Genomic DNA, 27,847 nt, shown 5'->3' on the forward strand with positions numbered 1-27,847 from the left:
TCCACTGGGGTCCGCAACCCCCTCTCAACCCTCTGTCTGGACTTCTGCACCCCCTCACTAGGAGTGGTACTGCCAGACTCCAGAACTGGTGGGACGCTGGCTACAGCGGCCCCCCCAAGTTCTCCTGACACTGTGGGGTCTCCCTCAACAGATGGCCCTATGGTACAGGCTAGGCTCCCCTCCTGGTGTTCCCGCAGGGAACCCTCCAGGACCTGGGACCGGATCTCGGGCACCTTGGGCCTCAACCCATCCCCATTCCCTCTCCTCTGAGACTGGACATGGGGTCCCTCACCCATCCCACTACACTGGGACCTACCTGGGACACTACAATCCTTCCCTACCTCACCTGGTTGGGAACTACCTAGACCACTCCTCTCAGGAGCACCCCCAAATGCCTCTTCAGACTCTCTGGTACTCACCCAGAAGTCTGCCTCCATTGTAAGCTCCCTGGGGTCAGAGAACTCACACTCCACCTGGTGTTGGCATAGCTCTGGAAAATAAGGACTAGACATAGGCTCTCCAGCAATTACATCACTCAGCCCCTCACATGAATTAACCAAAGTACCCTTCACCCAACCATCCAGTGACTCTGCCTTGAAAAAGCACCCCACATCACCCTCCTGAGACTGGTGAGACAGTACCTGACTGTCCCTGACACTCAACCCACACTCTTCTGGGATGTTTTCACACTCCATAACCAGGACTTCTACCTGGGGGGAACCCCTCTCCCTGTCACTCTCACCTAGAGTCAGTAGAGTGTCCCTCCCACCAGTAGGAATATGACTCCCCATGCCAGTTCCCCAATCCACCTCAGGGACCCTGTGCATCACTGGAGCTACCTCATACCCCTGAACCTCCTGGCGTGTGTTAACTCCCTCCTTCAAGTAGGGCACCACCTCTCTGGGCATGTGCACTTCTGCAGCATCACTGGATATACAATTGTTGCTGCCACCATTCCAGCTGGACTCAGCCCTCATGACTTCCAGCTCTTTCAATTTAAGCTCGTAAGCATAAATCATTTTTTTAATCTCTAAGTTCCTCCTCCTTTCTTCCAACTTTTCCCACCTGTCATACTCCCTTTGTATCCTCAACTTTTCTGCCTCCAACCGGCGAACCCTTTCTGCCTGTCTGTCCTGTAACTCTTCAGGAGTCAGACCCTTGGGTGACACCCTGCCACCCCTCCTGGGGACCCTCCCCCCAGGCGTAACAGGTTCCTCCACTACACCACTGTGTATCCTCTGCACTTCCCCCCCCATATTCTCCTCCTCTGTGTGCCTTCCAGCCTTCTTGATTGTCACCCAGGCCCTCTGTGCCTGTTGCAGCTCCCCCTCCCTGGTGGAGCTCTCAGTGGGACAGTCAAGATCTTTAAGGAACTGTTTCAATTGAGCAACTGAGTACTCCTTCAGTTTCTCCATTTCAAACACAGCTCCAGCTGTTGCATCTCCAGATTGAGACATGATGGTCACAAGTGCAAAGTTCCAAAAGGCAGAAAAAAATAATTTCCCAATGAAGTAAAAAGAATCAGTCAAGGGATCAGCAAAATCATGGAAGTAGAATAAAAAGAGTCCTTAAGAGAAAAATCAAAAGATCACCAAACAAGTAGTATGTGGTCACGTAGTGGTCTGAGATCAAAACAGTAGTGTACACTTAATTACTGTATGTCAAGTACAAATACAAGTCCAATCCCGACCGCTGGTCACCAATGTTAGAAATGGGGTCTTTGGTTGACAGTCAGGTTACCCCCTGTTCAAGCAAGGACCCTCACTCTAGTTAGGATAAAAGAGAATCACCCTCAGCTAACCCCTGCTTACCCCCTTGGTAGCTTGGCAGAGCAGTAGGCTTAACCTCAGAGTGCTGGGCGTAAAGTATTTGTACCAACACACACAGTAACTTAATGAAAACACTACAAAATGACACAACACCAGTTTAGAAAAATAGGAAATATTTATCTAAACAAAACAAGACCAAAACGACAAAAATCCAACATACACAAGTCAAGTTATGATTTTTTAAAGGTTTAAAATAAAAAGAGTCTTTAGGTAGTTGTAACAACACACTAGCGCTGCTAGCGTGTAAATGTACCTGGTTTGCGTCAAAAATAACCCCGCACGGGCGGTGTGCGTCGAAAATAACCCTGCACGGTTATATGCGTCGAAAACAGCTCGGCACGGCGATGCGCGTCGAAAAAAGCCAGCCACGCGACGGTCCGAAAGTCCCGCGGCGCAGGTTGCGATCTCTCAGCCTTCGTCAGCGATGCTGCGCGTCGTTTCTCCTGCTCCGGGCTTCGATTCTCCGGTCGCGTTTCCTGCGGCGTCGTTTCTCAGCTGCGGAGCCGGCGTCGCGTCGTTTTCTCAGCCGCGATCGGATTCGCGTCGATCTTTTCTCCGCACGGCGCTCGGTGCGTGTATTTTTGTCCTTAGGCTGCCAGCCTCTCCTTTCAGGGTCCCAGGAACTGGAAGGGCACCACAGAGCAGAGTAGGGGTCTCTCCAGAGACTCCAGGTGCTGGCAGGAAGAAGTCTTTGCTATCCCTGAGACTTCAACAAAAGGAGGCAAGCTCTACATCAAGCCCTTGGAGATTTCTTCTTCAAGATGGAAGGCACACAAAGTCCAGTCTTTGCCCTCTTACTCTGGCAGAAGCAGCACTGCAGGAAAGCTCCACAAAGCACAGTCACAGGCAGGGCAGCACTTGTTCCTCAGCGATCAGCTCTTCTCCAGGCAGAGGTTCCTCTTGATTCCAGAAGTGTTTCTAAAGTTTGTAAGTTTGGGTGCCCTTCTTATACCCATTTTAGTCTTTGAAGTCACCTTTCTTCAAAGGGGACTCACACCTTCTTGTGAAATCCTGCCTTGCCCAGGCAAGGCCTCAGACACACACCAGGGGGCTGGAGACAGCATTGTCAGAGGCAGGCACAGTCCTTTCAGATGAGAGTGACCACTCCACCCCTCCCTCCTAGCAGAGATAGCTAATCAGGAAATGCAGATCACACCCCAGCTCCCTTTGTGTCACTGTCTGGTGTGAGGTGAAAAACAACCCAACTGTCAAACTGACCCAGACAGGGAATCCACAAACAAGGCAGAGTCACAGAATGGTTTAAGCAAGAAAATGCTCACTTTCTAAAAGTGGCATTTTCAAACACACAATCTCAAAATCAACTTTACTAAAAGATGTATTTTTAAATTGTGAGCTCAGGGACCCCAAACTCCACATGTCCATCTACTCTCTAGGGGAATCTACACTTTAATCATATTTAAAGGTAGCCCCCATATTATCCTATGAGAGAGACAGACCTTGCAACAGTGAAAACGAAATTGGCAGTATTTCACTGTCAGGACATATAAACCACATTACTATATGTCCTACCTTATCCATACACTGCACCCTGCCCTTGGGGCTACCTAGGGCCTACCTTAGGGGTGCCTTACATGTAAGAAAAGGGAAGGTTTAGGCCTGGCAAGTGGGTACACTTGCCAAGTCGAATTTACAGTGTAAGAATACACATACAGACACTGCAGTGGCAGGTCTGAGACATGATTACAGAGCTACTTATGTGGGTGGCACAACCAGTGCTGCAGGCCCACTAGTAGCATTTGATTTACAGGCCCTGGCACCTCTAGTGCACCTTACTAGGGACTTACTAGTAAATCAAATATGCCAATCATGGATAAACCACTACATACAATTTAAACAGGAGAGCATATGCACTTTAGCACTGGTTAGCAGTGGTAAAGTGCTCAGAGTTGAAAAGCCAACAGCAACATGTCAGAAAAAAGTAGGAGGCAGGAGGCAAAAAAGACTGGGGATGACCCTGCATAAGCAAAAGTCCAACATTAACCAATGCATGAATCACTACACACTCTAAAGTCACAGTACAAATCAATAGCAAGAACAACTGTGAAATAGAAATTGCATACAGTTAGATTCAGCAACTGAGAAACATCAATTTATTTATTTATAGCAACCTAATAGCATATAGGGTCATCCCTCACTAGCCTCCTGATTAGAATAGCATGCTTGGACTTCATGCAAAACAATTTAGTCAACATAAATCTAGCTATGGCTCTATCAAAATAGCGGTTGGTTCCTAGGAACAAAAGACAAATTACATCAAAACATTTGATTATACCTCTCCTCGGTATGGATTAGCAAGCTGCAACTGTCTTCGTCATCTGTTTGGTCAGCATCATCATAGGACTAGGAAAGGGAATGGTTCAAAACAAGGGACTATAAGCTATCCGAACCATTTGTAAGCAAGGTATAAGGACAAGCATTCAGCATCAAATGTTTAAGCAATAAAATTAAAGATAGAGTTCTTTATTTAAAAGAATCAAATAAAAATGAGCACGCCTCTTCAGCAGAAACTGAAAAAGGGAACGAGCATGAAAGATGAGAATAATGGTAATGGCACCTCAGCTAAAGATTAAGAAAATGAGCACCTCTCTCTCTATGCAGTCGGGCTAAGTTAAAATCATCTAAAACCCTTCCCACGTTGCCATTGGGCAAAGAATCGTACGTTTACATTTAGTACAATGAAAGCAGAACTTCAAATCTAAGATATAACTAAACTGGTTTTCACATGTCGATGATTGGCTACTCTTCTACTGTTCCCATCGTCGGACTCGTCAGGTAACAATTTTGTATCTCTGTGTCCTTCAGTCAGTGCATCCCTTGTAAACTCCTGGGAACAATGCTTTCTCACAGACTAAACTTTACATTGTAACAATAACTATTACACGAATTTCTAACAAGCAGTTCTCATGGGAAAAGAAAAACATTTGCTATCATTTGGTCAACTCAGTGGATAAGAACAATTCAGGTATTAATTTCTCCAAGCGAACATTTCTCACAGAATTATCTTAACAGTACATTTTAACATGAGGCTGTGCAACTAGGCCAAAAAACTCGCTAACTTAAGGTCGACAATTGATTAAAGTAAATACCTTGTACAAAATCATTAATATGACACACTACTGCATTAATCTAAACATGAGAACATCAACTAATTTTAATAAGCAATTAATAAAGGATACTTTGTGATTACTGTCGGCCACTCAAGTAGGCTCATTTTCCAAGTCATGCATTACTTTCTATATTAAGTCACATTCTATGCAGATTCAGAATTCAGAATACATGCATATTCAGTAGTCAAAATTCTGCGTTCACAGGCGGTAGCCTCACCCTCCCCCACAGTATAATCATTGAATCAAATATATATTCTTTCCAATTTTTCCCCATGTCAGTACTGCACCCACCTACAGGAATAGCCAGTGCTCACCCTTTAAATGGTGAGCAGTGTGGCTGTTAAAACCTGACTGGTGACAAGAACGCCATGAGACCTGATTCCTGCCTTGCTTTAGAGTAACCTGTGTGAAAGCTGAATTAATTAATAATAAATTTACATTTAATTAATAGCTAAGAATTTACATGAATTGTGCTAACATAGAGAAATCATGTGTTTTGGAAAATGTGCCCATCTAAGTGGCCACCACAACATGTACGACATTTATAAAGAATTGACAATAATCGTTTAAATAATGTGCACGGGTAGAATAAAATGTATTAGTGGATCATATTAATGTATTAATGAGATATATATGCTTAAGTATACTAGGCATAGCGTAATTGTGAAATTATTAGCCTAGTCGACAAGGCCTCATGTTAAGCTGCATGGCATAAATAAAGGTTCTTAAATTTTTTTTGCGAAAGCAGAGAATTCACACTTATTCATTGTTCACACAGCGCTGACCAAATAGATTTGTAACATAACAATGTTAAACTAGTTGATGTCTTAAACTTTCTTGTGAGAACTGTCTGCTGTAATGCAATGTACTACCTATGGAGACAATTGTATCTTTGGTGTGTGAAACGCAATTGTTCCTAGGACTTGACAATGGCTCCACTGACTGGAGTTATAATTTCAACTAAAAAGTTACCTGATGAAACTGGTGATGGTAATGGGAGAAGAGAAGCCATTTATCGACGTGTGAAAGACTGTCTAGTTATATCATAGATTTTGGGATTAATGTTTATTGGCAAAGAGAGAAAGTACTTTATGGGTTTTCAGTTTACCCCGACTGCACTTAGCAGTAGAGTTAGTAGTTCCAGTCCCAGATCGAGGAGCAGAGCCGTTACTGATGTCTTTTCTTCCTAGCTTTGGCCTCATCGTGTAATTTTTTTCAATGCTGTTGATGCTGTTTCCTTAGCTTGATACCCTTTCTATGTTGTTTCAGATAACTTTAAGCCCATTTGTGGCTGAGCCAATCCCCTCACTTTCCCTTGCCAAAGCTGACCAGACAGATGTCCAACTGACAAAGAAATCACAGCTTGCTGATCCATTCAGGAGAGGTATTGAAAATGCTATTGTGTCTTGTTATAGATGTTTGTTCTTTCTTTTAGGTACCAACTGCTGTTTGGTTAAGGCCCTAGTTAGACATTTTCCAAATTAACTTTTGTTTAAATTGCTTTTTGCATGAAGCCCAAACATGCCATTTGAATTGAAGGGTTAGTTAGTGTGTCATGTGCTAACAAATGTTATTAACAAAGGTTTGATTTTATTCACTTGTTGAGCTTAGATGTATGCCATCTCTGTTGTTCAGATATTGATGTTATTAATTTTTACGGTAACTCTTGAATGTTTAATGATAAATGCTTTGGTAAGATTAAGATTTTTTCCCCGCTTTGGTCAGCCTGTGTTGTTTGTATATGCATATCATTTGGTTCTAACATTACTTTACATAATCTGAGCATTGTTAATCTAGGGCAATAAACGTTTTATCTTTTCTAAAGGTGTGGTTATTCGTGGTCACATGGGTCATGGTGTGTAAAGATTACTAACTCAAAGTTTCTGATGATTGATTTATTAAACAGGTTATATTATTGCTGGTTAGGTCATGAGCAACATTTGTGCCCATGGTAGATCACTCTTAGCGTGAGTCAAAGTTCCATCAACCTCTAACGCGTCCCCTTATAAATAAATTACCAAAGACTGAATAAGGCCAGACACACTTACACCTTCCCTTTGTCCTGAAAAGCTGGCTTACGACCTGAAGAGTAGAAAGTGGTCAAGAGACCTTAACATGAGACAGGAGATCTGAACAGGGAAAGCTGATGATGGGCCTCAAGGTCACAAAAACAGACCTGCTAGAAGAATCCACAAGACAAATAGTCCTCCAAGCACAGTACCTGAAGTAGCAGTACCTTAGGGCGTCCTGATATATCAATAGCACACTCAAAAGCCTCACTACTTGCCCTTGCTGTGTGCCTGGCCCATCTGCATTCCTTACAACCCTCCAAACACTTTTAGACCCCCTGTTTCCCTCTCCATTGCTCCATCATTGGTCAATTACAAGTCCAGCATTGGATAAATTAAAAGTGTACCCTCAGTTAACAATAGGTCAAGAGCGTTTTTCTGGACTTGTCAAATCTACAAAAAATATTTGCTCAGACTCCATTTCTGTAAATGTGTGTCTTGATCCATAGTTAGGAGTGTGAGCCCCATGCCCCGCCAGTCGGGTGTAGTTGCACCTCTGTCTGATGTGCAATTTGATAGGGCTTCCTTTAACCCTCGAAAATTAGAATGCATTATGTGTCATTTCTTACTTCCATTTTCTTTCTTTTTCATATTATTTCCTTTGGATTAGATTGTCTTTCAGACAATTTGTATTTTTGTGTCTTCCTCTTGTAGAAAAATACTTGTGATGAGACATGAGTTACCACATGTGCAATTTTGTGTTTATATTTAATTTGATGTTCCAAGATGGCCAACACCCATTGTAGAAAAAAAACCCTCAAAAGTGCACCATGGCGTTTTGTAATTTTATTTTTTAAAGAAAGATGTTCATCCAGCAGAACATGACAGCTACAGGGCCCTTTTTTTAAAAGAATGAGATAGAGAGAGGTGTGAGAAACGGTGGAGCTGTCGGGGAAAGTTGGTAGTAAGGGATGACAAGCAGCGACAGTGAGGAGAGCAGGTTTTGGGGCTGTTAACATTTATTTTAAAAAAATTGAAAAAACAGGGGGAAGGAAGGGTCTAACTGGAGTTTGGCAGAAAAAGAGTGTGGGGACATATTCAACACAAAGCAGCACACAAGGAAGAGAGCAAGCAAACGCATGCACTTGCATGGAGTGCTGAAGAAACAAGCATTGGCGAAGCCAATAGTTCGTGCCTTTACAAGAGCTACTGACCTTGGTTATGTGTTTTTGCCATGTTGTACATCAGTGTGGTTGCGGTTCAGCATCACTAATAGCTATAGCGTGGAGTGTCAGAGTGAAGAGGGGGAGTAGACTGTTATAGAATGGAGTACAGGACTTATAGTGTTGCACAGTTGAGTGGAGTAGAGTAGATATCACTGCTTAAGTGGCAGAGAGTGCTGTGGTGTGGAGTGGTATGGGGTGGAAAAGCGTTTAGTGGGTTGGAGTGGACTGAGGTAGTGGGATGGATTGGGATAGAGTGGGGTGGATTGTATTGGAGTAGAGTGGGATGGATTGAAAGAAGAGGGGTGGATTGTAATGGGGTGGAGTGAAGTGGAGTGAAATGAGCTGAAGTGGATTGGAGTTTGTTTTGAATTGGAATGGGGCAGATTGGAGTGGTGGTGGGTGTGGTGAATTGGACTAGGTTGGGGTGTGTGTTTTGGATTACAGTGGGGTGAATCTGATTGGAGTGGGATGGATTGGGGCATATTGCACAACTGTGTGTTAAAACATAATTTTGAAAATTACACATAAAGAAACAGTGTTGCTTAGCAATATTTAGCATAAGATAATTGTCATCTTTTGAGGAGAGTGTCCACCAGAAAAAACAAAATAAAACATGAGTGAAAAGTGAGGAAAGAAGACTTGGCAAAATAAAACAAAAAGTTAACAATAGAAAATACAACATAGCAATTTTGTTCGTCCTGCGGAGGATGTTTTTGCTTGTCACACACCTTCTGCTTGAAGTGCACTAGAAGTTAAGATGAACAAAACAGTAGCTCAGTCACGTCTGGAGCAGCGGACAGGAACTGATTAAGTTGAATTAATCAGTCTTTGGTCCCTCCTCCATGGATAGGAACGGAAATGATGATATTCCAGCAGTGACAAATTAAGAGTCTGAAAAGAAGAGTGTTGCGCAATCCAGCAAATGTTAAGCAACTGGCGGGCTCCAAGTCCTTTTCTAAATACAACAGCATCTCGCAAACGATAAGCATCTGCAAGTGTATGCTGTCATAGGCTCGACCCTAAAGAAGGTCCTTAGATGTAAGCAATTGAAGGGCACAAAACATTTAATTAAAAATAATGTTAAACTATCTATCCTGTAGGGGAGGGCTAAACACCAGATGAGAAATAGTCATTCAAAAAGAAACAAGCAAACAAGATTGGCTAGAAAGCCAATCAGTGATAAGCAGTGCACTCACCCAAAGCCCATCGTAAGTATTAGTATTGTCCATTTTAGGTCGCTGACAACATAGCTAAAGCTGTCTTTAGATGAGATCTAAACAAGCTCTGGCAATGGCAACAGGTCTCACCTTTGGGACCTACTTGCTTTGTAAATGTTTTTTTATCTGTGCTGCACAACACCCCGAAGCTGGGCAGCACAGCTACGATTAGGAAAGAAATCCTTTTGTGTCATTTTAAAAGCGTGCGCACCACGAATGTGCACTGTTTCAAAATGGTGTCGCTTTTTGTTCTTCTATTTGCTGTGCCAACTCAGATAAGCAAATAAAAATGAAAAAGCATTCACAATTGGGTGGTGGGGGGATGAAAGTATTACAGGGGGCTGGTGAGGAGTAAAACAACACAGGGTGCCAGAGGCAACATGGAGGTTGAGAGTGGGGTGAAGCAATATGGAGTGCGTGTAGGGGAAGCAACATGTAGGGCACCTGGGAAGCAAAGTGGAGTACATATAGCAGAAGAGAAAAGCAAATAGATGAGAGAAACAATTGGAGTAAAGGAAGATGTAGACGCAAATGGGTGAGAAAGCAACACACGGAAGGGGAGCACACAAGGTCAAACATATCACAGAGGGGTGCGGGAGAGAAGCACATCAGCAGGATAGAACAGTGCTGAAAGAAGAAGAGAAGCACACTAGAGACAGCTAGAAAATGCATACGCTCTTGTAATGTGTTTGAATAAAAAGAAAAAAAGTAGTGCCTGAAAAAACAAACACTGTAAGCAGACAGAAGTGCATCCGTCCTCCCGGGGAGGGACTAACTGAAGAAGAGGAAAGAAAGCCTAACACTCTAACAACAAGCATTTGCAATGCAACCGGTCTCGTGTTTGCTGGAGCTAGAGAAATTAGCATTGTAAACTCCTAGCCGGACTTTTCTTGCCGCATAAATTGAAAATGAAAATAAAACAGTTTCCCATAACTAAGTGGACATTTCTTGCCATATAAACTGAAAAGTAAAAGTTTCAAGTAAGCGAACTGACGGCCGCCATCAGTGCAAAGCAGACACACCAAGGGAAATAAAAATTCACTTGTAGTGAAACCTATCGGCAAAAGTGCAATTATCCATATAACCTGCAAAAGTGCAATTAACTATGTAACAGGGTTGATGTCATGTAAAGCGGCTGACTTCTGCCTAGCAAGATCGCGCAATGAAAAAAGTGAAAAAGTAGTCCAGAAATTGGACAGAAAACATAGAGCCTCGAATGTTTTCAGTACTTGGTCGCTGCGCTCAAGGAGGGCACACCGGAAAAGGCATGACTTACGCATGCCTTTCACTAATGAAAGTAAGCAGATTTTAAAAGGCAAGCCCACAAACCAATGAAAGAAACTGACGTGACATGGGTGTGGTTTGAAGCCCAAAGAGAGATTACAACACAGGACGGAGCGCTTTGCGCTCGCCCGTAAAAAGCAGGCAAATGATAATGACAGCTAAACCCAGTAATGCAAGTAGCCGGTGGGCTTAAAGCTCACTGTAAGCTAACAATACGTCTCGCAGAAGACAGCACATGCACTGTCTAGTAGGCAAGCTGTAAAAAGTCAACTATCAGACTGCATCTTACATGGTTAAAAAAACATGGGAACAAAGAGCCCTTTCGCTGCATTTAGTAAGAGTGCAGAGTTACAACGGCATGGAGAAAAGAACTGCATGACACAAAAACATTATAATTTCAATGTAAATACTTCGAGGATGGGAGAGAGTACAGTCAAACACTTTTGCGTCACATGCCAATATAAGTGACTTTTATGTAAAGAATATGTGATTACTTAATCACTTGACAACCTAATTTTGTATAAATGTATCCCTACGATGGATAGTTTGTTGCGTAGAGCACCTCCTGTGTAAATCTATGTACAGCCCTCAGATTACAGGTGACAACTTGGGGCCAAATCAGTTTTTCATTCTTAGGAGGTCAATACAATGTGTACCATTGAGAGGCGACTGCAAAATGCACCACTGAAGGCCAAAACCCGTTCTGTGTGCGAAGTGTATTTAAATAGTCATCCCTATCACTGGTCAACAGAGAAAATATATGCTTAGCATTTTAGCTCCATCCCGCAAAATGTAGATTTTTCCCTAGCCATCAAGAAGTTAAGACTCTTTTTATTCAGATTTTACAAAGCATTAAGGTAAGAGGACCTAGACCATACGAAAATGTTTCTAAATGTTTAGGTTTTCATTGAACCCACATTTAAAAAGGCCAGTAATACATTTCAATACAACATCAGAGACCCACTGACTCAAACAGGGGAATGAGGAAAGGGAGTAGAACTAGAGACGTCAGAGTAAACCAAAGCATTGGCAAAGACAATTTGTCAGACGTTTGCCACCAGCATTTTGGCTTTGTTAGTGCTTTTTTTGTAATTTGTTTTACAAAACTGTGTTGGTGGGGACGCTGCTAGGCCTCGTCAATGTACAAAAATGTTTCAAAAATTACACATTGTTAGAGATCCCTGGCACTTAAGGGAACTACTGAGCATTTTGTGAAAGGGCAGAGTGTAGTGCATCACCACCCAGTGGCCCACAGCCTCTCCATTCCTCTAAAATGAAGCAGAAAATAATTCACAAGAGCTACAAGACCTTGTTCCAACACTAGCTGCTACGTTTCCCAGCAGAAATCCTCACAGGTACCATGGTTTAAGTCAGATGCAACTGTCCAAATTATGTCGGCTGCATTAAGGCTTATGCAAAAGAGGCCCAGCCCTGGGAGATGACCTCTTATGAGACCTCCTGGTCTTACTGCTCTGCTCCTGATGCCCAGGGCAATAAACAAAGAGGTGACCAACCCTTTCTACCTACGGTGGCCCATGTGCTCAGCTACCATCCTAGCAGGGGACCAAACTAGGACGCTTTCCACTCTTTGTCGCCCTGCATGCGACATGGCATGCTGCATTTGTCTCTACACAATAAACGGAAGTCACTGGACCATAATACGCTTCGTGCAATCCTGTTCTGGGCCCTAGGCCCTCATTCTATGGAAATGATGACACAAACACTGCTCTGAATGGTACTAAACTGGCCCCTGGGTTGGGTGCCCAGGATTCTTTTGTTATTAGGCATCAGATCACTTTTGACACCTGTGCTGGATGAGTGTGGGGTGGGTGTAAGGCCAGCCTTCAAGGATTGGCTGGAAAACAGCTAAGTGTGGGGAAACAGGTATGTCTAGCAGGACACTACATTCCTCTCAAACTTTAACAAAAAACAAAAACAAGTCCAACCTGTGGGAATGACTAGAACAAAGTAGACACCACTGAGTCTTTCAGTCTGTAGAGGCAGTTGGCATGGCAGCACTGAACAAATGGACAGGTACAGCTGGCAGCGCCCAGATGTCACTGCTTGCATCCATGATTTAACCAGATGATTCAGGTCATGAACATGGGTGGGGAATGAGTCCGGATCCTTCAACAGCATGTCGGTTGTATTAAGCAGGGTACCGCCTGCTCTCATGGTGTTGGAGTTGGTGTCAAAAGTTCAAACTGGGGTGCATCAGGCACACCGGTGGAGTCTGCTGCAGAGCTTTCTCTTGCGGTGTCTTGGCTTCATGACGTACAACCCTGCAAGGACTGGGACAACATCGACAATGTTTAGACATCTTCCTCTGAGGCTCTTGTGCTTCCCAATACCTGTCGGTGGACCAGCTTCAGGCCCATCTCTCATGCAGGGATTCCCTCATCCATCGATTCCCTTGATGCCTTTTTTGATAGATTGTCATGGGATCACATGGACTAGGCCAGACTGCGTGTGGGCCACGCGGGGGCTGCTACAGGATCACCAACAAAACCACAGGTTGTGTGTGTCTGGCAGGGTTGGTCACTCCGTGTTACGTTCTCAGTGACAGGCCAATGGTGGTCATTCCGTGCAGGGGCGGGCATCCTCTTTCACACAACCATGCATTGGCCACGTGCTCCATGGAAGTACTCTGGCTGCACCGCACTTTAACAGTGGTCTCTTATTTTCCATAGGTCCTTCGTGTCTGTGAGGTGGCAACTCAAACAGAAGTGACTTCTCTTGGCAGTGTCTCAGCTGTGTTGGCAGCCAGTGGCCTTGTGCAGGTAAGTAATGGTGCGGCTTTGAGGACACATTGCTGCTCTCTCTTTGCCTTTCCTTTCACAGGTGCATCACCCATTTTGGATGATGTTGGAGGTAGGTTTACTTTCTTTGATAAGGTATGTAACCTGTCCCATATTTTCCTTCTCCTGGCCCAAATATTGATGGAGCAACGCTGGATCGCTGTGGGAGGCGAGGGTATTCTTGTACTTGTGGTGGTGGCACCTTACCACTGGGGGCTGTGCGACTCTCCCCAGAATGCAGTGGCAGCAAACTTCCACCAGGGTGTGACGGTACTCCCTCTGCCAGTTGAGGGTGCGGAGCATGCAACTTGTCTTCAGTCTCTTGCACCTTAGTCTTCCTCCCGTCTCTCTTTGCCCCAGGCCGCTAGCTCCATGGTGTTGGGCCGCAATGGTGCATACTGCAGGGGTCGGGTAAAAGTGTTCTCCACATTTTCTGCTATGTTTGCAGACTCTGACATTCACTGCGCCTAGACATATCCTCTATCTCAGAGTCTCAGCAGTGCAGTGCTCACGGTAGGACTACTGCTCCTCATTTGGAGCTCCTGTCTAGGTCTGACTCTACAGGCTGGCTGCTTTTGCAGGGGGAGCAGACAATGATTCTCCCAACTGCAGAGGCTTTATTTGCCTTCTTTTTGCGGGCAGGTGACGGCAGTTGAGCTGGCACCAGATAGTCTCTTCTGACTGGCGGTGACTGCAGATTGCCACCAGAAGGTGCTTCTGTACAGACATAGAGTGGCCTCAAGGTGACAGCTACGGGTGCTGGCCTCTATTTTTATGCAGCGTGGCGGTCCTGCCCAGCTTCCTCCTTGGCAGACACCGGCTGCCAAAGCTGGGGTTAGCCCTCTTCAGGCCTACCTTCTTCATCCAACTGGCACTTTCTTTCACCATACAGGCCAAGGCAGCAGCAGGATGTGGGATGTAGACAGTCGCTTCCCCTCCCCAGGCTAGGACAGAGTTCTGGAAAAGTGCAGCAGGTAACGGGGGTATTCAGTGCAGGTGCGGCCTTGGGACATGCTCTTCTCCCCTGTACTGGGGTGCCACAATCATCTGTCAGCAGAGGGCATGAATGGCGGAGCACCACTCGCTAGGTCACCTTACCTCTTCTGCGTCCTGCGCAGTGCTCTGTAGGTAGGTGGTGCAGAGGGAATGGACCTGTGAGGCTGGCATATGGTGGGTGACAGCCGCTCTGGAATGGAGCTTAAGGTCATTCCTTGCTTCACCTTGAGGGGCCAGGACACATTTGTCATTGGCTGCTTGCCGATAACATTTATTTTATTTCCCTGCGCTGCCCACCATCTTACAGTGTCTCACAGCAGATGGATGGCAACAGTTACGGAGTGGTTTAGGAGACAAACGGTCTCGGTTTCCTCCATCAGGTGGGGAAAGATGTCACCCTTCTCTTGGGGGAAGTGCCCTCTTCCCTGGGTAGGCTACAGTGGCAGTGCTGATGTTGATATCCTTTACTGTCATGGCAGTAGCTGCGGGGCAGCACGGCATGTGGGGATCAGGCGTCCTTTTTGCCAATGTGATATTCTGGGCTCTAGGCCCTCATGCTATAGAAATGATGACACAGACACTGCTCTGAATGGTACTAAACAAGCCCCAGGCTAGTGTGCCAGTTTCTTTTATTAACAGGCCCCACAACACTCGTGACACCTGTGTTAGATGGATGTGGGGTGGGCGTAAGGCCAGCCCTCAGGGAGTGGCTAAAAAACAGCTACATGTAAGGAAACCCGTATGTGTCTAGCAGGACACTACATAAAAGAGCTTAGACGTTTGGAACAAGCTTGATGCTGCTGTCTCCGTGTGTATATGGAATCTCAAGAGGCGAAACTGAAATCCACACAAAGCCCTCTGGAGCAACCAGCAAAGTGAAATTAAACCAACTGCCACTTACCAATGAAAACAAAAGAAACAAGAGTGATGAGAAGGCCAACCAATGGTAAGTAATAGGTGGGGTCTAAACCTATTTTATATTTTTTGATTTAAAAGAACATTAGACTGCAAGCGCCAGTGTCAGGGGAGACCTAAAAAGAAGAATCACACGCTCAAGCTTTACAGTTAATCAGTGGAAAGTTGTAAGAACTCAAACATGGGTTTAGATAAGGAGTCTGTTGTATTTAAAGCTAGAAGAACTGACCAATAATTTTTTTTAAATCTAGATTTTCCTAGTGTTATAAAGGGAAGTCTTAATTCTATGAAAAGCACAGATGTGAGTATTATGCATTCTTAACTTGCTTTATTTGAAACAGCAGCAGTCAAAAGTAAAAGAACCACGAATCCCAAAAGGCCAGAAGACAAAGGCCAATGGGAGAAAAACAGTAGTTCCACCAATCAGGGTATGATATAACCTATAGCACTTATCCTGACTGTGAACAGTCCCCTTTTCTAATGTGAGAAGTAATGTAGAAAAATGAAATAATGGTAAAATTAGGAAAATTAATAAGAAAGCAAACAACAGAATAAACATTTCTTGGGTAGCGTCCATTAACTAGGATCCATAGGGAAAATCTGTGAGGAAAGGTGATGCCCGGAAAGACTTGGAATGGAATCCACAGTGATGTTGGAAACAGGAGATGTAGCAGGCCAATCATGTAGCTTTAGATGTTGATGCAACAGTAACTGTAGGGTGGGAAAAGACATTATTAATAAACGATGTGGTGGGATAATACTCACCTCCGTATCTTTAATAAAATTAAGACTATTCTTTGTAACAAAAGGAACATCTAGATTTTATGGCAAGTCACTGAGCCTCCTATTGTGCTTATTCAAAGCATATATATTGCCATCAAAGATGCAGTATGCACAGGTTTGCAACAGAAAGTTAAAAAAACATTATAATTCGACCAACCAGCATATCTCCGAATATCTTCTGGATGGGAACCTCCCCAAAAGGCCTTGGAAGCCATAGCTCCCCTGGAAGAATGTGCAACAAAAATGGAGGTATCAATCCCAGCCAATGACATAACCTATTTAGCTCAACAAACCAGGGTAGGAGAGGAAACTGGTTTGTTAGATTTTTTTAAGGAGATGAGGAGTTGGGAATCGGAGGATATTCTGAGATTACTGGTTCTTTGTTCGTACACTTTCAAACAAATTCCTACACATAATTGGGGATTTTCAGGAAAGAAAGGATAAAACAAAGAGGTTAAACTGGTTTTGGTGCATTTTCTAATATTGAAAAGAACTCTTGTAGGAATAGAGTGGCGAGAAGTGATATCTAGGTCTTTGACACCGGAAATACACTTGATGGAAATAAGACATAACAACATAGTCAGTTTAGCAGAGAGCATTTTTAGCGCAAGGGAGATATTGTCTGGCCAATTTGTTAGCAATTGTAAAACAAGATTATCATCCCACTGTATTTTGGAACAGGAGGATTCCAAACCTTTAATCCCTTTAACAGATGACACACCATTGGGTGTTCTCCAACTATTTTCCATCAATGTGAGGAGGGTTAGCAGAAACTGCTGATCTGGACAAATTAACTGTATAATATGTTTTTCCCCAACTAGCGAGGAAGGCCATAAAATTCACCACATAGGTGACATCTGCTGAAAAGGGATCAACAAATCTTCCCAAACACCAACTTGTCCATGCAGCCCAAGCTGACTTATAAGTCTATGTGATGCCTGGAGTCTGGGATTTGCTGATAAAATCTGCAGCTTCTGCCAAAATGTTTGGATGCGGTCAGGCCATCCCACTACCTTCCAGGCCAATTACATGAGAGAGTTGTTGAGGATAAGATTGTGCCTGGATCCAAAAGGGTCCAGGAGAAGATCCAGGAAGATTGGGAGGAGAATGAGGAAGTCCACTGCTAGTTCTGAATGGGATGGAAACCAAACCTGGGATTGCCTGAAGGTGGCCACTAGAATTAGAGTAGTTGTTTGGCAATGAACTTGGTCAACACTCTGAAAATCATAATGAAAGTTGTGAAAGCATAGTTGATGTTCTGGGACCAGTCCTGGAGAAAGGCATCTGTTCCTAGAGCTAACAAATCTGGTTTCCAACTGAAGAATTGAGAAAGATGAACACTGAGTCTGGAAGCAAATATATATGTGTGAAGAGGACCCCATTTGTTGTCAAGGGACTGGAAAATGGAGGGATGTAATCGCCAGTTGCTGGAATTGTGAAGAAAACAAGAATGGGCGACAGAGTTGCGATTGGCCGGGAGATTTTCTGCTTAGACCAAGATGTTGCAATGGAGACAACACTCCCAAAGGCTTTTTGTCAGTTGTGTCAAAGATTTTGACCGAGTGTCACCAAGGTGATTGATGTAACGTACAGCAGAAAGATTATCTGTGCAAAGGAGGATGGAACATCTGGCTTTGATTTTGGTGAAGCTTTGAATCACAAAGGAGCCTGCAAGGAGCTCTATACTGTTTATGTGCAGTTTGGACTCCGTCAAGGATCACGTGCCTCCAGTCGAGGTCTGTCCACAACGAGCATCCCAACCTTTCTTGCTTACATCAGATTCTACTAGGAGTTCTGGGGCCAAGACAGATATTATCCTGCACTTCCACACAACTAAACTGTCTACCCACCACTGAAGCTCTAGACGAGACTAGGGATCCAATGGGACTATATCCGAATAAGCCAAACCCTTTCGAAGTGACGAATTTTGAGTCGCTGGAGAGCCTGATAATGAAGGAGTCCTGGAAAGATTGCCTGAATCGACAAGGACAGAAGACCTACAATCCTGGCAAGCTTTCAGAGAGAAATGCAAGGGGATAGAAGAGTGTGTGTTATTTTGGTTTTGATGGCTTTGACTTTGGACATGGGGAGGTGGAGAATTACTGACTCTGAATTTACTAGAAATCCCAAGAACTCCATTTGATGAGTGTGAATGAAGATCGATTTCTTTGAGTTGATGAGAAAACCCAGCTCTTGCAATGGTACGCAAGTACTTTGTAGTTGGGATTGGAGAGCTGAGAGACATTAACTCAAGAGTAGAATGTCATCCAGGTAAATAATAAGACGGATGCCTTGAGACCTTCAAAAGGTGACGACTGGCTTCATAATCTTGGTGATACACCAAAGAGTCGTAGAAAGACCAAAAGGTAGAGAGGTAAACTTGTAAACCTTTTCCTGCCATTGGAACTGAAGGTATTTTCTGGAAGAAGGGTGAATTGGAGCAGTTAAATAAGCGCCCTCTAAATCTAGACAGATCATCCAATTGTTTTTTAACAAAGAATCCCTTAGATGGATGATGGTTTACATCTTGAAATGAAGGTGGTTACTTATTTGCTTAATGCTTTTATAAATGAATCTCCGAACAAAAGACCATTGGCTTTGACCCCAGGATCCAATGGAAACAATTTAGCTAACATGAGGTCCAATTTTAGAAGAAGACCCTTCCTTCGCTCATGTTTAATGGAATAGTTTGCGCTGCCCAGTAAGCAGAATGCCCTTTGGATCCACATGGATAGTTATTCAGCATCAATGGGAGAATTATCTAAACAAGCTGGTTCTGCTAAGTCAAAAATACGGGATAATGGACCCACTACATCCAACAATTTGTCTCGGCAAATGGACCAAGCTTTGTCAAACCCCTTTCATAGGAGCCTTTCCAAATTTCAAGAAGAAAGTTAGCATACTGGGATCGATGACTAGTGTGGATGTAATATTTAGTGGTAGGAAAGGTCTACGGCATTCTGATTTTAAGTTTTGACCTTGTTTGTTTATCCAAAGGCAGTCGTAACCTGATATATACTCCTACGTGGCTTGCTAGATACCATTCAGTGGAAATCAGACTGAAAATAAACTCAGGATGGAACATGGGATTCCCCTGAGAAACTAAAATGGAGGAAAAGGAGGCAAGAACATCAGAATTTACGGATGAGAGCTATTGTTTTTAGGTTTTAAAGTCATCTAAAACTCAGACTCATTATTGTCTTTGTCATTATCAGTATTAGGATAATATGAGTCGTCATTCGTATTTTAAATATTAGCAATTACAATTTTTTTGGCAATTTTACCTGGGATGAGATCCTGTAACCCCTCCAGAGATAGAAGCCTTGGAGGAACATTGCCCTCAACCAAATGGGAGGATGTCTCACCAACCATAGGTGCACTACTGAGTTTAGTGCTGGACCTTGATATCCCTTTGGTAAGGGAAACCTTGGGTGCAGTGGGAACTGGTTTGGTAGTTATTTTGCTTTTTCTGCTTTCCGCTGCAGACTGGGCCTAGATATTTTTTGACATTAGATTAATCACTATATTTTCAATATGTTTTTTTTTTGTTATTGAAGAGTCCACTGCTTGTTGGACTGATGACTGCATAAAGCCATCTAAATTATTACGAAAAAAATATGTGTCACCGCCATCCTGGTAAAAAGCTTATTCCTCTTGCTCCATAAAGGAAAAAATGGTTTGGTAAAATAGGAGAAACTAAAATTGATAATAAGGGGTTAATTTTTTGTGAGGAAGGGAAAAGAGAAAATAACCCTCCCAGTAAAGGTAGGCCAGGTTGGAAGAAGGAGCGCTAAGGGGCAACGCCGCGCCGAGGGTGTTGCTTAATTTAGTGAAATCAAAGGGAGGAAGACTCGCCTCTCTCTGATGAGCTGAACTGAAGGCCACAGCAGTGTGAGGCTTAAATCCCGGAAGGCAGGAATGAACCTTCAACTGAGGGGAAAAGGCATGAGACTGCCTGTTAGACTTGGCATCCTTGGCGTGGTCTCCCCCAACTTTTTGCCTCTGTTTCCCAGGTTGTTGATGTGTGCTGGACTCTGTTTTTGCTGTTTATGTTACTCTGGGCACTTTACCACTGCTGTCCAGTGCTAGAGTGCAAGTGCTTCTATGTAAAGTGTATATGTAATTGGCTTTCCATGATTGGCATATTTGATTTACTAGTAAGTCCCTAGTATAGAGGTGCAGAGGGCCTGTAAACCAAATGCTAATAGTGGGCCTGCAGCACTGATTGTGCTACCCACATAAGTCACCCTGTAAATATGTCTCAGACTAGCCACTGCAGTGTCTGTGTGTGCAGTCTAGCACTGCCAGTTTGACTTGGCAAGTGTACCCACTTGACAGGCCTAAACCTTCCCTTTTTATACATGTAACCCACCCCTAAGGTAGGCCCTCGGTAGCCCCAAGGGCAGGGTGCAATGTATGTTAAAGGTGGGACATGTAGTTATGTGTTTTACATGTCTTGACAGTGAAATACTGCTAAATTCGGTTTTCAGTTTTGCACTCCTATCTCTCATATAGGTTTACATAGGGGCTGCCTTTAAATGTGATTAAGGCACGATTCCCTTTGGGAGCAGATAAAAATATGGAGTTTAAGGTCTCTGAGCTTACAATTAAAAAATACATCTTATAGTGAAGTTGGTTTTTAGATTGTGTGTTTGAAAATGCCACTTTTAGAAAGTGGGCATTTTCTTGCTTAAACCATTCTGTAGCTATGCCTGTTTGTAGATTCCCTGTCTGGGTCAGTTTGACAGTTGGGATGTTTGCACCTCTCTCTAGACAGTGACACAAAGGGTCTGGGGTGTAGCCTGCATATCCTGATGAGCCATCTGGGCTGGAGGGGAGGAGTGGTCACTCACACCTAAATAGGCTGTGCCTGCCCTCACACATTGCAGTCTCCATCCTCCTTGTGTGTGACTGGGTCCTGGCCTGGACAAGAAAGGATCTTACAGACACTTGAGACTTTGCTTTGAAGTAGGTCTACTTCAATGGCAGAAAAGGGTATAAGAAGAGGACCCAAAGCCCCAGACTTTAGATTACAGCTGAGGAGAAGTGCTGCACTGGCCTGTGACTGTGCTGTGTTGGGCTATCCTGCAGTTGCTGCTTCAGCCTGTACTAGGGGAAAGAGAATGGAGTTTTTTGTATTCCTGCTTGAGAAGTGACTCCAAGAGCTTGGAATAGAGGTTGCCTCCTTTTTTGAAGCCTCAGGGACAGCAAAGGCTTCCCCAACCAGACCTGAGTCTACTTACTGTGAACTCTAGCTTGTCAGAGGGTGCCATTCCAGATCCTGGACCCCTGGAAGTGAATTCCTGGAGAAAAAACAGTCTAACGACGCCGGACGACGCCATGCGACTTCGCAAAAGACACCACTGCCTAGAACCGTGACGCTGCTTGCCCAAGGCCGTGGACCTTGCTGAGTGCGATGAATCCGATGACGCTGTGAGCTGACACCACTACCCTGGAACCACAACACCACCTGCCCCAAGGCCGTGGACCTTGTAGAAGTCCGACGACCCTGTAGGCCTTGCGTTGCTGCAGCCGCTGATCCCGCCTGACTTCGCTGACACAGGAGTGTCGTAAGTCCAACGTCTGTGACGATCCAACACCATTGCAACGCCTGCGGCCCTGTGATGTCATCATGACGCTGTGAGGTTGCCCCGCAGAATCGTGACTCCGCCGGACTTTTCATCTGCCGGAACCAAGGGACCGACTTCACATCTGTCGCTGCTTCACCTCCATCGCTCTGTAGTGAGGCCCTGACGCCACTGTGCGACGCTGCAGTACTTCTGCCCCAAGGCACCAGAACCGACGATGCCTCTGACCCAGTGAAGCTACTCTCCCCGACTCTGCACCAGCCTGTTTTCTAATTCTTTCTTAAGGTACTGTACCTGGGGAGTTGAGCGACTCCGTAAACGGTGCCATTGGCATTACATTGTAGGGAACAACTTTGTCACGACGTCACACAATACCAACTTGCATTATTTGTACCCAAGGCACAGTTTTCTTGCTTTTAAGTGCTAAATTAGTATTTTTAATCATATATTATGGATTTTTATCGTATTTGGTTGTTTCGATAAAATATTGACTATTTTTCTAAAACTGTGTGTGTCCTTTTGTAGTGGTTCACTGTATTACTGTGTGTATTTGTACAAATATTTAATACACCGTCTCTGAGGTTTGCCTGCCTGCTCATGCCAAGCTACCAAGGGGATGAGCGGGGGTTAAGTGTAATTCTCCTTTACCGTGACTAGAGTGAGGGTCCTTGCTTGGACAGGGGTAACCTAACTGTCAACCAAAGACCCCATTTCTAACACTGATGCGTCTTGACTAACTTGACCGTTGAACTGCACCAAACGAGTGTATGGATAAAATGCATTCTGATAAGGGCAATGATTAACAATACAAGCGTTGCACTCAATCTTAATTCAAGAACACAAGACAATTTGGAAACAATCCGCACTATAAGTACAAATGAATAAGGATATGAGAGTACTTATCTTGGAGCAGCAAGAAAAGAGGACTGTTCGCAGTCAGGATAAGTGTTATAGGTTATGTCGTACCCTGATTGGTGGATATGCTTCACTACTAAGCTTCTCCCATTGGACTTTGTCTTCTGGCCTTCTGAGATATGTATTATTTTTTACTCTTGACTGCTGCTTTTTAAAATAAAGCAAGTTGAGAAGGCATAATAGAAGCCTCCGTGACTTGTCATAAAATACAGGTTGCATAAATAAGGACACAATGCGGAAACTCAAAAATAATGCACTTTATCCAAAGTAACACAGAATTTACATGAAAAATGTTGCTTTACGAAGAGGTACAGATGGAAGGAACATCGTAATAAAAGCTCAGTTGAAAGCATGCTTGCGTTTGCTTGATTGCCTTTGTTTAGCTGTCCTTCAGGTTTGGGGGATCCCATATTTTGGATAGGAGTGGTGGATGAAGGAATCTCACTTTGTATTCAGCACCAATAAGGCTGCATGTTTGCTCTGAAGTGTGCAGGTTGTGTACACATCTGGTCTCACTTGAGAACAGCCTCTAGGGGTGTGAAGAATGATGTGCTCTTTGATTTCAGCGCTAAGCTCCTCTGCACAAATGTTCAAAATACGATTTGTGCCTCAAAATCAAATAATCCGCACAATAGAGGAAAGTGAAAATGTGCTAATTCTGATAAGCAATTTATCATCTGCTTCGTTAAAACGTTTATGAAATCGTGCGTGTTGTGAATCTGCTCACAATGTTGTTTAGTTATAGTTGATGATTTTAGGCTCTGGCTGCTCTTCTGAACTGCTTCAATAATCAGACTTTTCTTTTCCCTTTCCCATGGCTTACTGCCTTAAGACACTATGATGTGGATGTGCCTGGCGGCCCTGCTGGGCCTGTACTTTCTCTTCCGCTGGTACCGGGAGAGGGAGACAGTACCGAACCTCCAGGAGAAGTACGTGCTGATCACCGGCTGCGACTCGGGCTTTGGGAACCAACTGGCTCGGCAGCTGGACCGGCGCGGGATGCGCGTGCTTGCGGCGTGTCTGACACAGAAAGAGGCGGAGCAGCTGAAGGAAGCCACCTCCCAGAGGTTGCAGACGGTCGTCCTGGATGTCACCGACAGAGACAGTGTGGCCGCCATGGCACAGTGGGTGAAGGAGCAAGTGGGAGAGAAAGGTGAGGACTGAACTGGTTTCTGTTAATTTTCAGTTTGACTGTTATTCTCAAATACATTTTATTAACTGTGGAATCATTCCACCAAACTTATAGAGCTAGCAAAAGTGATATCAGGTACCCTCATCTGCTTCACACACTGTCATCACGTGACCTTTGGCTCCGAAATCATAGGACGTGAATTAATGTGACAGCTCACCTCAACTTCATTTACTTATTAATTTATAGAGTGCCTATGTCTCAGGAAGTACATAGACCAGACAATGTGCCAGATGACAAACGATACACTACGGTTGAAAGTAAACACAGAGGAGGGCAAGAATATGATGATTGAACTGCAAAGTCGTTGGAAAATCTCCCTGCAAGAAATGGGCCATTAAAGAGAGCCATAGGATGAGCAGCATTTGACAGGAGTTAAAAGGCAGTTGATGATTGTACAGTCAGGGCCAGCAAGGAAAAGCATTGTCAAAGCCAGTAGGCCACATCTTTGACTGGCCCACTGCTTGAAATATTTACTTTGGGAGGAATGGTCCCAGTAATGACATGTAGGGAACTGCATGGTCAGCACGCACTAAATAGTGAAGGTGTGGCACTGGAATATCATTATTAAAAGTTATATTGCACCATTGGAGCTAACAAGCATTGACAAATGTTGGCTGTCAGCCTTTTGACTTTGTCACTGCCTGTTCCGTTTTGTCATAGTTTTTGTCAAATGTTATTGTTGACAAGCCAGGTCATCACCAATATATATTATTAAATGTGCTAAAAACTAAGGGCCATATGTATGAACATATTTTCCCATAGACACAGAATGGGTAAAACCCTTTGATACATCTGGCCCTAAACATTTTTGGTCTAAAAAGTGCACATTGTCATAGTAGTTTGTGTAGTGAAGATAATTACTTTGTGCACATATGTCCTTCTTATGAATGAGCAGTATGCCACCATCACAGTGAAGTCAGCCAAAGACGAACAGGGCTGACCTCTTGCCCCATACTGCATGCTGTAAAGGGAGGTTGAAAATGTGCATGAAACAACAAGAGAGAAATGGGTGGAGAGGGCTAACTCCACACCTAATAATAAAAGAATACATTCAATAGATCATCAGTTTGTAAAAGATATTCAGGCCACTATATTTATGTCAGAGAATATTTTTGATATGGATATTCTGACATGCAACTGCAGTGAGATCTATCTCATTACATTTTTCATACAATTCTGCATTACCAGTGAGAGCTCTAAACACATTCATTTTCATTTATGTTGTTAGATCACTGTATTATTATCTTCCTTCCTCAAGCATTATGAGTAAAATGTTTAACAAATTATGTATCTGGGAATTTGCCTCCAATTTACATTTGAGGAAACTATTGATATGATTAGAAACTGAATGGGTTTGATAAAGTTTTAGGTAGGATTTGAGGTTCTCCTGGAAAAACTCTGCAGGTTTCAACATTAATTCTGCAGAAAGTTTAATGCACATAATTTGCGTAGATGGTCCATATCTGTACAAGTTTCCTGCTGGGTCCAAACATGTAACCACTGGTACTGTGCACAACTCCATATAGACAATCAATTCCAGTCATCATCAAACCCACTACACCTGTGGCAATACCCTTAAGAAGACAACAGCAACATTTTAAGGAAAGGTGTCACATGTCACAATATATCACAAAAGTCCCAAATATTTTCCTTTCAACGCAGTATACCCGAATGTTTGCAGAGATATATGTGATGCCTTGTGCATAATGAGTATCAGTAGCTGACCTTATATGACAGGTCTTGTAACCCAAAGCAGTTAGGTAACCTTTCTACTTACTTTACAAAATATGTATTCTGTACCTCCCCAATAATTAATCCATAAAATTAAAGCATTTTTGCTATTTAAAAAAGGCAAATCTGCACTTTAAACTAATGTTATCTCCTCCAATATGTATCGAGCAGGCATTCCAGTGTGGCAATACCTTGGAAAGTTTTTGTAGACCCTCACTCACATTTGACCAATCCATTCCCATTTCCAAAATGCATGGAGAGTTAATCCTGCCAAGTGCAGCATTGAATGAGTTCAACTCCTTCAGCCAGCCATACTCTTGACTTATTGTTCTCTATACAGAGTTTCTCAGAGTAATCTCTGATGATCCCATGACTTGATCAGATCACTTTCTTATAAACGTTTCTGCGAGTTTTGCCATTCGCTCCCCAACAGGCCATTTGACTCCTGCTACCAAATGTAGAAGCTCGAAGAATTTGAAACACAACACTTTTGAGGAAAAATTCCTCCTATCCAATATGGGAGAGGCCAACTCTACTCATACGGCAGCAAGCAAGTTTACATTTGCTGTGTCGAAAACAATTCACTAATGTGCCCCCCTGAAATCTCTCCCTTCTTCTAGCTGCCTCTCCTTGGCCAGATGGCTCTCCCCACAGATTAAATACTCTAAAAAAAGTATAAGAAGCTAGAAAGTCACTGGCACAAACGAGATAGGGGCTTCTTTTAAAACTGCCCTTAATGATTATCATAAACAACCTAGGAGGGCCTGACTCCTGTTCCATGCTAAGAGAATTGATGAAAATAGCAATTAATCCAAGGAACTGTTTAATGTAGTCGAAGAGCTCATATATCCTGCTGCTCTCGATCAGTCAATAGCAGCATCCTTACCACTTTGTCACAGCTTGGCTAACTTTTTTTAATGTAAAAAGTACAAAAATATATTCAGGGTTTGAATCTCAGTCCTGTGTGTTACAACCTTTTTTGATTTCAAAGCTCACCAGCATTCCTCAACAGCAATGTGGGGCTTCCTCATGCTGCCGTACAACATGTCTAAAAAAAACATTGAAAAAGCCAAATATCATTTGGCTTTGTCAATGTGTTTTTTAGCTATGGTGCACAGCAATGTGGGCTGCTGTGCAACATGGTTTAAAATAAAGAAAGACAAAGGGGGTTATTACAACTTTGGAGGAGGTGTTAATCCGTCCCAAAAGTGACGGTAAAGTGACGGATATACCACCAGCCGTATTACGAGTTCCATAGGATATAATGGACTCGTAATACGGCTGGTGGTATATCCGTCACTTTACCGTCACTTTCGGGACGGATTAACAACTCCTCCAAAGTTGTAATAACCCCCAAAGTGCTATGATGCTTCCAGGATTAACCATGTCATATAGGCCAAGTAACTCCTGCATATGCAACAATTATTTGGCCTTGTTAATATTTTTGTGCCGGACAAAAGAGTTTGGGAGGGGGGCTGCAACATAATGGAGGGTGGGAGGGGCAAGCAACATGAGGGAGGTCGGAGCAAGAGGGTGTGGACCAGCCGCGGCCCGTCCTTTAGGGTGGAGGGGCCATGCCCTCCCACCTTTTGCCCCTCATGAAGACTGCTTGTCAGGCTGAGCAAAGGTCAGCCTGATAGACACTCTTCATGTTCCGGTCAGGCAGCCATGAGCGAGACACGTGTAATTTGCGCAGACTCCTGGGTGCCTGAGATGAACCTTGCTGGGCTGAAGAGGTCACAGCTCTTATGGGCGTGACCTCCTCGGCTCAGCAAAGGTGCCTGGAGGCCCTCCTCCTCGGTGACGAGGGGAAGCGTCACCCATTGACTCTGACCTGGGTGCTTCAGGTTTAAGCCCTGAAGTGCCCAGGGCGAGTGTCAATCAGTGACACCTCGTCACAGAGTGGGGTGGGGTCAGCAGTCTCACTGACCCCATCCCACTATGTGACAAAGTTGGGACTGCTGCCTTCCCTCAGCCAGTGAGGGAAGGCAGCAGTCCCAACGCTCCTGAGACCTCCAAGCTGAAGGCAGGTGTGTGTTTGTTTTTTAAATAAATGTTTGGTGCCAGCGTGTATGTTTGAATGTTGATGAGTGTTGTGAATGGATGTGTGTGAGTGTGAATGAGTTTGTGTGTGCATCCTGCTTGTCCCCCGCCCTCCTAAAGTTACCGGCCGTCACTGGTGTGGACTTATGGACAGAACTGGCAACAACTGGGGATCCTGCTTTGAGACTCGGTG

General features: G+C 43.9%; 1 protein-coding gene across 3 annotated transcripts in view; it reads left to right on the forward strand.

The window, feature by feature from the left end:
* The window catches only part of LOC138292332 (retinol dehydrogenase 7-like), a 242,577-nt gene that overhangs the window by 91,802 nt on the left and 122,928 nt on the right, over positions 1-27,847 (forward strand). For 2 of the 3 annotated variants that reach the window (XM_069230881.1, XM_069230882.1), the window contains exons 2-4: positions 6,227-6,341; positions 13,384-13,473; positions 23,521-23,841. In XM_069230881.1, the coding sequence (XP_069086982.1) occupies positions 23,526-23,841 (316 nt within the window). In that variant the 5' untranslated portion in view covers positions 6,227-6,341; positions 13,384-13,473; positions 23,521-23,525. The remainder of the gene's footprint in view (positions 1-6,226; positions 6,342-13,383; positions 13,474-23,520; positions 23,842-27,847) is intronic. The other variant, XM_069230883.1, reaches the window with a different exon arrangement.

Source organism: Pleurodeles waltl, chromosome 4_2 (genome assembly GCF_031143425.1).
Source record: "Pleurodeles waltl isolate 20211129_DDA chromosome 4_2, aPleWal1.hap1.20221129, whole genome shotgun sequence".
In the NCBI taxonomy this organism is placed as follows: Eukaryota; Metazoa; Chordata; class Amphibia; order Caudata; family Salamandridae; genus Pleurodeles; species Pleurodeles waltl.